Source organism: Carassius gibelio, chromosome A7 (genome assembly GCF_023724105.1).
Source record: "Carassius gibelio isolate Cgi1373 ecotype wild population from Czech Republic chromosome A7, carGib1.2-hapl.c, whole genome shotgun sequence".
In the NCBI taxonomy this organism is placed as follows: Eukaryota; Metazoa; Chordata; class Actinopteri; order Cypriniformes; family Cyprinidae; genus Carassius; species Carassius gibelio.
Window position 1 is genome coordinate 29,655,261 of NC_068377.1, and position 11,446 is coordinate 29,666,706.

The 11,446-nt window shown below is 37.0% G+C and overlaps 1 protein-coding gene across 1 annotated transcript; it reads left to right on the plus strand.

Moving 5' to 3' along the window:
- LOC128017125 (N-acetylaspartate synthetase-like) lies at positions 1-11,192 on the plus strand. Its single transcript, XM_052602344.1, has 3 exons — positions 1-457; positions 1,552-1,716; positions 5,606-11,192. Exons 1-3 carry the CDS (start codon positions 142-144, stop codon positions 5,971-5,973), a joined length of 849 nt encoding a protein of 282 aa, XP_052458304.1. The 5' UTR covers positions 1-141; the 3' UTR covers positions 5,974-11,192.
- Positions 11,193-11,446: the final 254 nt, after the last annotated feature.

Sequence of the window (11,446 nt, forward strand, 5' to 3'; positions counted from 1 at the left end):
TCTGCATAAGTCTTGGTCGCGAGGAAGCTCAGGGTTGCAGTAGTACATCAGTCTATTTTCTTTCCATAATAAAGAAGACCATCATCCATCTTTTGTTTTTATTTTTTTCTCCCAAATTTCAGTTCATTTCAGGCCAGTTGCATGCATTGTTCGTCTACCAAAATGGTTTGCAAGACTAAAATCGTTGCAGAAGAACACGAGGACATAGCTGGTACCAAAAAAGATTCAATTATAGTTTCCTCCTCGCAAATGTGGACGTCTTCTTCGCCTTCTCCCAGTGCGTTCGAGAGTAAGGCTGAAAAACGGGACCAGGTTTTTATTCGAGAGTTTGAACGTTCGGACCATGAGGAGGTGCGCCGGATCTTCACCGAGGGAATCATGGAGCGGATACCCAATTCGGCATTTCGGGGTCTAAAACAGAAAACTAGAACCCAATTTATCTATGCCTTACTCACAGGTATGTGGTCAGACTATGGGTATAGGATGAGCGTAACGGGTTCCTCTGCAACAAGTTCATTTATAACTAAAACGACGAGCCTAATCGATTCAGACATTTCATGCGTAAAACTAAGAAGCTAATGTTTTTTCTCCGCTTACATAATCTTGAAATCTTTTTCATTTAAAATGCCATTGAATACGAGTAAAGGAGTAACAAAGGCAGCAGCAGCAGCCCAGAGCATGCGGCACCGGTTAATGTGTGCGCGCGCGCCGAATGAATGAATGAATGAATCCCGCGCAAGAGCAGTCAGCGCACAGCGTTCTCCACATACGTCTCATGTTAGTGCACGAAGTTGTGTTTGTTCCCTGTTTAGATATATGACGTTTTGTTTACAGATAATTGTTAACTATTAATGACACGTACAATGTTTAATGATTATTTCATTTTCATGTTTACTAATGATTTTCAATGGTTTTCAACTACAGGCGTAACACAGCACCGTGGTAAACAACCTTTTTTATGCTGCGTTGAAAATATATTTATGCCACACATCTGAAATGAATGAGGTGTTTTAACATCACTAAACACATAGTAGTCTACGGGAATCATTTCTCAGAGAAATTAATCATAAAGGCTAATTGTTGAGTAGCAAAAAACTTTGTAAACACAATTTATAGTGTGTTGGAGTTTAAAGCATCTCTATGTTTACAGTAAACAGAGCTCATCGTGTTGCAGTGGAGCGTGTGGATAATGCAGCAAGTCAGTTGTACTCAAGAGCACCATCTAGTGTCAACTTACTTTTTTTTTTTTGTCTCGACATACACATACATAGTTTATTGGGTTTAATTGCATCTATGAAGACCCTGTTGTGGCGCCATCCATTGGCCATTAAATTTCCAAGCCGTGCAAATGTAGAAATATTTTTTAATACATTTATATATATTAATGCACTGTTTAATTATTTTGCACTACATCTCACTGCTCAGGGTGTATCTGCACATTCCTAGTGTGTAAAACATTTGATGTCTGTTTGTCTCTCCTCTGCCAAAAATCAAACATTTGATTTGTCTTTTCTGACAGGTGTCGTTTATTTTTCTTCCATTTCTCCATAGTAATGTGCTATGTTATGACCAAATCCTACACACTGACCTTCTGCGCACCATTTATTCTAATGAGTGCACGTTATTACTACAGCAGAAAAGTCATTCTCAACTACCTGGACTGTGCGCTGCACACCGATATGGCAGACATTGAGGGATATTACATGAAACCCACAGGTAAGGCGTAATTTTAAGCGCACACACACATTTACACAAAATTATCATCACAGCTAGGCTGTCAACATGTTTTGCTACATTTGTGAGGACATTTAAAAAAATACGGACCTCATAAGTATAGCCAAACCTGGACACATGTTCGAACTACTGTTCAAAAGTCTGTAAGAAAAACAAAACAAAACAAGGATGCATTAATCTGATCAAAATTACAGTGCAATAAATTAATAAAGTTTTGTTTGTTACACTGTAAAAGTGTTTACTGTCACTTTTGATCAATCAAATGTGTCCTTGCTAAATAAAAATAAAATTACTGGCAAACTTTTGAATGGTACTGTATGCATTTAATGTTTGTCTGCAGATTCTGTGGTGTGTAAGCAGTTAATTGTATTGGTGAAGTCACTGACATCTAATATCTAAAAAGTCACTATATTTTAATATATAATGTATGATGTATAAATATGTCTATGCCAAATGGCACCCGAGCACTTGGTAGTGAATATATTTATGCTAATCACACACACAGGCTCAAATACGTATATAAACTTCATGTTTAATTACTGAAATAAGTCTCCCACAATGCACCAGGTTCCCCAATCAACCATTTATCTCACCAGAACATATATTCTCAGGATCGGTACCTGTGATACTGAGGTTAAATACTGCACTTCCGGAGTCTAAGAGGGGGTGAATAGCTGATGTTTAGCTTTAATGTGGAAGACTCATGAAATATGCAGAAAGTCTCTCTCAGTTCTGCTCTTGAGGATAACTGTTTGGAGTCATGTGGCCCTATTGATTGAGAGAAAAAATGCTGATAATTGTAGTGCGGCAAACTCAGAATTACAGCTATGATCCTTAATGTACCTCAGTTGTGATACAGTAGTAAACATACTAATAAATACTGCAGATATTATTGAAACACTTGGAAAGTGACAAAAAAATGGAGGTTAGTTAGTGGCTCATCCGTACCCTGACGACTTGCAGGTAGAAAGTGTTCTTTTAAGTGTTCGTTTATGATTGGTGTTCTGGAATTGTTTGCCAGATGGTAGTAGCATGTGCAGATTGAATGCTGGGTTGCTGAAATCTTTTATCACTCTATGGGCTTTCTTCAGACAGCGTTAGTGTAAGGACAGACATTTATTGCCTATGGTAAACTGGGCTGCAGCACTTCAACAGCTCCCTTTCCAAACAGCCAGATGCTGCTGATCATAATAATGCTCTTTGCAATTCAACACTAGAAGTTTCAAAGGGTCTTTTTTACATCCCTAGTGTACTGTATATTAGATCCGGACCTGTGTATGGTGTCTGTTTCCGCAGACTCCTGACTCAGAATGAGTCTGGCAAATCTGCTCTGTCACCAGACACTATTAGAAATATATAACACATAACAGGTCTACAAGAGAATGGCCTTACCTGTTAGAGATAAAAATTATGGGGGTCTTTAAAGCAAGTTCATCATAATAACCAATTCACACTGCACCGAGGAAGGCAGACCAATGGCCACTATCACCAGATTAAAAGATGTCACTTTGTTGCCCTTTGTGTGTATCTGATGGTGCTGTGTGGACTGTCTATCACTACACTCCCATAAAGATCCATAAGATTGTGATCAATTTCTTTAAATAATCCTAAATTGACAAATGTGACATGACAAGACTTGTATGTCGTCGTCCTTTTTTAAATAAACACTGTTCTTATGAACTTTCTTCATTAAAGAATCCTATTACCGTTTCCACAAAAATGCAAAGCAACAGCAAATTGGCATATTTTAATGACTGTGATGTCTGATGAAAATTCAGCTTTTTTTTAATTCCTGGAATAAATTGTATTTTAAAATATTTTAAAATAGAAAACAGTTATTTTAAATTGTAATAACAGTAGTAGTGCTAAAAAACTATTTCTTTGAAATATTAATATTTTAAAAACATCATAAATGTCTTTACTGTCATCAGTTTTATTCATCTTAGTATAAAAGAGTAGTAATTGCAGACAGTGTATATGCATGAAGGCTTCTTATTTAGTCCTGCATCAAATGAAAGAGAGAATTGAAGACGGATCAGGAAATGGGGGAAGGTGTGAATCAAAGCCCCGCTGTGAGTTATGTATGGCAGTTTTGTTTAGTTGCAGCATGCAGACAAAGGATTTTCCCAAGGGATTTTCTCTCTTGCTATGCTAATGTGGAATCCTGCATCTGAGGAGGAAATGGTAAAAGAATATATGGGTTGTCTGCCAGCGTGAGCTAGATGTTTCTTGAATGCACTAAACATCTTTTTGGAGTGGCTTATAATATTGTAGGGACAGAGTTTCTGTCAGGTACTTGGAAGAGAACAAACACCCCATAATGTAAAGCAGGGAGATATTGCTTTAATATGTGAAAATACACAGGCAGATCTTTAATGCTACCCACAAGTCATTAATGACATAATTAAATGGTATTTGTGGCATATTTAATTTCCTCAATGCGATGTGAATCTGCATATTCAACAGGAAATAGTGTAAATGATGATCATAAAGATTTGCTCATATTATTGCCTAATGTTATTTTTCTCCATTTTAATGGCCTTGCACACATTCAAGAGAAGCATTTATCAGACAGCTGGGGAGGGGCTGTGCAAATGTGTGTGTGTGTAGTAAAACGGATGAGTGTACAGCAGGACGTTCAGTCTCACAGTGATTAATAGCCCTGAAGCTAATGCAGTTATGACACACGCACCTCTGTGTGACATAGCAATATGTCACAACATGGCAATATGATTTTCTCAGTTTAGTCCCTTCCTTTTGTATATATTCTTTGCAGCTTCTTGACAGTCCTGCCCCTCTCTTCTATCTTCAACTCCATAAGTAACTTAATGTAGTTAGTTCAGCAGAACAGAACTGAGCCTTACGAGCATGAATAATGTTTAAGATTAGAAATACCATAACCTGTGCTCCGCTCTTGTCCTGATCTGACCTACAGATGGCAGTTGATTTGCCCAACTAGAAAAAGTGCACGTTATCCGATAATACCAAAAGAAACTTCCCAAATTCCACAAGTCATGGAATTCGGAGAATTATCACCAGTGGTGATGTAATCATCATTTGAGCATGTAAAAACAAATTTCAAGTATGTCAATCATGGGACTCACCAATACCTTTGATGGCACACATATTTTATTACTCTTCCTACAACGAAACATTGTAAACAAATTATTATGACAGGCTTTCCATTGCACACTCAATCATTAACATATGTGAAAGTAACAATGGACTAATCATAAATATCTCTTCCCATGTGTTATATTCTATTAACAGCACATTTGGGCATCTGTAATTCCGGGCAATTGGAATCGAATTTGACTGGCATGATCCATAATTACAGACTGCTACACAGTGTGCTTAAATGTGGTTTCACATTTCAGAACTCAATCTATTTGTAAGCTGCACTCACACTAATGCAACATCACTATATATCTCCATGTGAACATAACTTTTAAAAACTGTGTAAGGTTGATCAAGTGGTTTTATACTTGAAAAGAGTATAACTTTGCTTAACTATTTACCTCCACTTTATTGTTTCAATGCAGCACATTTATTGACATGCTTAATTAACCTCTCATTGACTACTTTGCCGATCTTATTGAAAAGTGAATCATTGATTTTTCTATATAATGCAAGATGAATGGATTTCTATGAGTCTAGAACTGAAAGATTTGATCGGCTTGATCTTCTAATGATGAGAGGTGTTGAGAAGCAGCCCATGCTATGATGAATATTAGATTCAGATGGAAAGAGGCAAAAAAAAAAAAAGTTCTTACTCTTAAATTTTTCATCAAGACACTTTAATTGAAAGCTAGATTTTACAAATAACAGCCAAAGTGTTTCTCTAAAGCTCTCTTTGTTTCGATTCCCACAGGCTCTTGTTTCTGGGTGGCAGTTCTGCAAGGCCAGGTTGTGGGCATCGTGGCAGCGCAAGGCCGAGAATATGACAACACAGTGGAGCTCCGTCGCATGTCAGTGGACTCTCGCTTTCGTGGAAAAGGCATCGCCAAGGCTCTGGGTCGACGTGTTCTAGAATTTGCCATGTTAAACAACTACTCGGCTGTGGTTCTGGGAACAACAGCAGTCAAGATGGCCGCCCACAAGCTGTACGAGTCGTTGGGTTTCCGGCGAGTGGGAGACACTGAGGACTACACGCTACCAGGGATGACCCGTTCACCGCTGGAGAGGCTCTTCTTCCAGATTCGCTACAGCCGGTACCAACTGCAGCTTCATGAAGAGTGAGAGACAGAGAGTTAACATGAGTGCAGAAGATAGAGTATAAACGACAGTGCTTCTTCTACCTAGTTATTTATGTTTTGGGCTTTTTTTTTAAGTCCTATCTGTTCCTACAACCTTTATTTTTATTCATCTTCATTTTTATTCTTATTTTCATGATCATTGTTTTTTTAGCAGAACATTTCATCCCTTTGACCAGTGACCACACTGGATGTTTCTCTTATTCTTTCTTTTCATGGTCACCTTGCCCTGAAACACCATGAACAAATGAATAGCCCCAATGATTTAATCTTGATTGGATATAAATGTAAATGTGTTCACAGTTTAAGAAAACACATAGATCGAGGCAGCTAAATTCTGCCTCTGACCTGTTTCTAAAGCATTCTTAGGCTGATCTACAGAGTAGCACAGACCATCATCATAGTTCATGATCCAGTGGACACTGGAACTGGAGGGAAGGAGGTAGTAAAGTTTGATCCATCTTTTCTGATGCCACCTTCCTCCTGAGGAAGTACATTTGAAACATGCAAAAGCACCAGTCTGGTGGAGTCTCACAATCCATCGAATTAAAATTTCTCTTCAAAAGCACAGAATTTTTAACTGTGTCAAACTGATGAACAAAAAGAGCTAAAAATGTTATTTATATCCCTAAGCACCACTTGTTTAATAGGTTGTGATAACAACTTTGCAATATAATCTTTGTTTTGTTGAGAAGGTTCCTAATGCTGTACAACAATATCAACAAACGTCAGAAATCACTAGAAAAACATGAATACTTGTAATTTTTGAGAAAACCGTAGGGAAATAAATGTTTACCTACACTTAATTTGGCTGAAATTACAGTTACAGTAAGTGAAATTTTATGTTTACAGAAACAAGTGCTACAAAAAATGTCAATTGAAATCTAAAATAAATAAATAACTCGAAATGTGATTATAAGAGTTTACACATTACAAATACTGTGATAATCTGTATCCCATAATTGCCATTGATCCGATTTTAGCACATATCTATTTGTGAACCGATTTAATGAAGCTTTAATAATGACTTAATTAAACTTTTGCATACTTTGTGGATCATTTGGTGAAAAATACTTACCAAAAACCTAATGAATTGTGGTCATGCTTCCCAATCTGTTATTGCTCCTCCGATGCATATTTAAAATACCAAGCAAAAACAGCCAGAATTGTATTCAAATTAAACTTGGGTGGCATAAAAGCAGCAATATGATGATAAAACAGAAATTAATCCGAGCACTCATCTAAATTTGGATAAATATACATAAAAATTGACTGTATAAGTACAAAATATATAAGGCTTTATATTCTGCAACTGTTCAATATGTATATGTAAAACGTTTGTATACATATATTATGACATAATCTCTTTCTGTCTCTATCCTCCTAACACAGTACCAGCACGGGGAGAGATACAAACCAACAATGAGCCTCATCTGTGACAATGTTGTATAAAGTTAAGAAACTAAATGTGATTTAAAATACATAGTAGTAATATGTAGTGCAAAACAAACAAACAAACAAACAAAAAACATAAAAACAAATAAACATGAACATCGTCAGTTTTCCTCGTCTTTAACCCCACCCCCATCTGAATATCTCACTGCAACCCTGGGCCAGATCTCTCCCTCCCTTTCGTCCCCACCCCCATCTCTGCATGCGCCACGGAGTCTTGTTGCGCTGCTTTTTTCCCATTCTAACTTGTACTATCCCCATACTTCCCTCCCTCTGTGATGTCACAGTAGCAGTGCGGAGAGTTGTGGGCGTGGTTTAGAATGTGAGATGGGCGGGGTCAACCAAATAATAGGACTACCTACCAGCTTGCTGCTTCATTGACATCACAGCTGCCAATAGTAGAATGCAAGAGCAATGCAAATATGTGGCATGCCTCTGTACCTGGTTTGTGCGTACGGTGCCTGCCCTGGAAAAGAAGTATATTTAAAACTATGTAAAACAAGCTTCTTTTTTTAAGTGAACATATAACAGATACGTGTGTTTCATTGTTTAAAGAAATTGCTGTTGCATGAAACGTCTTTGAAAGAAAAATGAGCAAGAAAATACCATCTTTCACATGGCAAGTCTTAAAAAGTGGAGCTGTTTCTTTTTATATTCCTCTGTTATTTCGGTTCATTCTAAACTTCTTACTGTCAACTTACTGTCATATTTTAGGATATTGTGAGATTTGAAAAGTATTTATCTGAATGCGCTGTTTTGATTACAGTTCAGTTACGTGACGCTTCTCACTTTACTTGAGGACGTCGCTATTTTAGCCATGTGGGTTGAAACGAATAAGGCACTTAGAAAGCAATTCTCACTAGACACAACTTTGCCAGTGTCAAATTAAACATAGCATTCACCCGTTTCCCTTAAAAAGTGGTCAGCTACGCTGTGTTTGAATGCACTTAACATTCTTAAGAAAGGCTGAGATGATTGAATCCATGATGGGATATTTAATCTCTCAGCACAAAGGCCAGTGTAAACCCAAAGCAAACAGGCTACAGATCGCTTACCTGAGATCTTGTGAAACATTAGTGCTAAACTGTGAAAGGTTAAAACAATCCACAAACACACATAATTAGAAGAGATTATGATAATATACAATAGCACAAAGCTGTATACAATTCAACATTTAGGAATCAGCAACAGATCAACTGGAAAAACATACTAATGTCTTAATGGGATTTGGCAGATGTGAATGTACACGGCAATCAGCAATGTATTGCGTATATTGAAGATCCAGATTTGAACGGTGTTTGATTTACTCGAGGTCTTTTGCTATGAGTGTTATTCTTATTCTGTAGTGCAACTGCCTTGAAAATCCTTATCTTATTACTCTGAATGCAGTTAGCATGGGATTGGGGATTTCATGTATAAGGTGCATGTATTGTTGCCAGATTGAAGAGAGCCTTATTGTAATGCTAAAATTGCAAGCGGGTGCAAAAACACCATGATCACTGCTTGTGTTTAACTAACCCGTTGACCAGTCCCTGATCATGCCGCTAGTTTTGCACATGCTAAAACTTTTGCACATGCTAAAGGCTCAAATAATTTGGATTTATGTATACAGTTAGTGTGTCATATGTGGGTTTAGACTGCTGACTTGACTGGCTAGTGAAAGTCTCTGGAAGTTGGAGCAGTGCGGCCAAGTTGTTACGCAAGGATAAAAAGATGGGGTTTTACCCATGTCTTAAAAAAAGAAAAGAAAAAACAGAAATAAAGTGCATTCTTTGTATATATATTTCTAGTGTTAGTTCAAAAGAACAGATGATAAGGCATTCAGATTGACCTTGGTAACCTGCATGAAAGAGATGGCTGCTAAGAATGTTTCACTTAACAGAGGAGGAGAAGGGAGTCGGGGAAAATCCACAATGGTATATGGTCTTGCTTCACTGTCACCTTTAGTTTAAGGGATGCACGGAACAAGCCAAGGCACCGATGTGTGGAGCTGCTCCCTTCTCCATTCATTTTCTAGGTTGAAAGCACTCCCTTAATTGTGGCTTCAAGTGTCAAGGAGGTAGTGGCACTTGTAGTTCAACTGTATGATTATTTTCTTTTTTGTTTAATTTTTTAAATAAGGGTTTGTCTTGCGCTTATTTATCATCCACTACAACGTATTCAAAGTTTTTAAAAAAAAAGTTAAATTTGCCAAAGGCGAGATGTTTGCTGTATTTCATTCTTTTTCCCTTTTGTCTTTAAGATGTTACCACAACTCATCTTTGTAGAATTAATTTGGAAATCAAGCCTATGTGCCATTTTATCAAGCAATAATACGAAGTATCACAGTTGAAAAAAACAAAAACAACACAACATAAGAATATAATCCATGAGATTATAAAAATGTTAAAATGCTGCATTGATGTTCAATCCCTCATCCTTTACTGGTGACAGTCGCTAAAATGTTATTAGCATTGGCACAACATCACCACAGGCAAGCCAAGGCCTGACAAAGTGTGAATGTAAATTTTATGTTTTGTATATTCTCATTAGTTTTATATTTCCTTTAATTCTAATTACAACGGACATGTTTACTTGCATCTTGTATGCTTCAGTTTTTTTGCTGGATTTTTATGTTTTACTGGTATGAAGCTTGGAAAAATAAGTGAAAAACCTTTGTGACTGGGTGATGTCATGTGCCTCTGAAAGTTGTGTCAAGCTCTGAACCACGATTGGTCGGTCTCAAATATCCACTGTCCCCTGATTCACCAGGAGTGCAGTCTCCAACAATCTGTGACAGTAAAAACATCAACACCACACACCAGTTTTACAAGTGGCGCAAAACGCACACATGGTTCATATTAACAAAGCTTTTATGATTTTTCTTGAAAACAAAAACAACCTTTTTATTAACATTTTAATATGTGTAAAGTTGTAAAGTGTAATTTACTGTAAATAGCATTTGGGAACATTTTATGATCATTTTGTAACAGAAACTATATAAATATAATTAAGATGTTTACAAAAATACAAAATAAAAAAACGACAACAGTACACTTTGGGAAACAACTGCAAACTGAGACACAATTCAGCTTACATGTGGCAGTCAGAGCAAAAGCAACTTTCAGAGTCCCAGCATCCTCTCGGCACTTATTATGAGCTTTTAGAAGTTACTACTAGAGACTTATTATTGTAAATTACTGATAATTTATGCGTACATCCCTGGAAATATTTTTGAAATGCATGGCACTTAAAAGATCATTTCACAAGTTTGCAGAAACACTTTTTCTTTACTTTAGAAATGCTCATGTTTACAATTTCTGGTGTAAGTTGGCATTAGTTGCCCCATTTATGTCAGTGTGGTCACATTTCAGTCACTGGCTGCCTGTTACTATAGAAACAAGACCACACAAAGCACAGCAGGGAAATGATATGTGGCCATACATGGGGGCGGGGTCAGAAGCCACCTAATGGGGCGGGGTCTAGTAGGGTCGAGTTTCAGCATGGTAAATCTGACCTTGCTTTACCCATTTGGTCACAGTGATCACCTGGTTCTTTGAGTCTGAAATCATTGTACTGCCTGACGTTCCTTTGGATTTTTTTTTTTTTTTTTTTTTTTACTGCTTAAACTGCTGTTTAAGTTTCCCCCTTTTCTTTAATTTCCTCAATACACAGGAACTTTGTAAAGATGTAAAGAAATGTTTTCCTGATTTATGAAAGAAAAGGATGTACATACTGTATCAATTAAAGGAATGATTCATAAAGCTTGTACAAGTGTGTCTGAACAAGTTTTAACTGCAACGGATGCACACATATCAAGAACATTCAAAAATCTAAGCGCAACATTATTTACCTCTTATTATGACAAATATGGTTTGGAGACCTTTGAAAAGTCCTTTGATTTCAGCAAGTCAAATGCCATAATACATTTCCTAACTATTAGTAAAAGGGCAGGCTCAAATACTTTGTTTAAAACATTATATCATTACAAATCCCTCGTTACACATCCTAAAGGATGTTCTCCACCA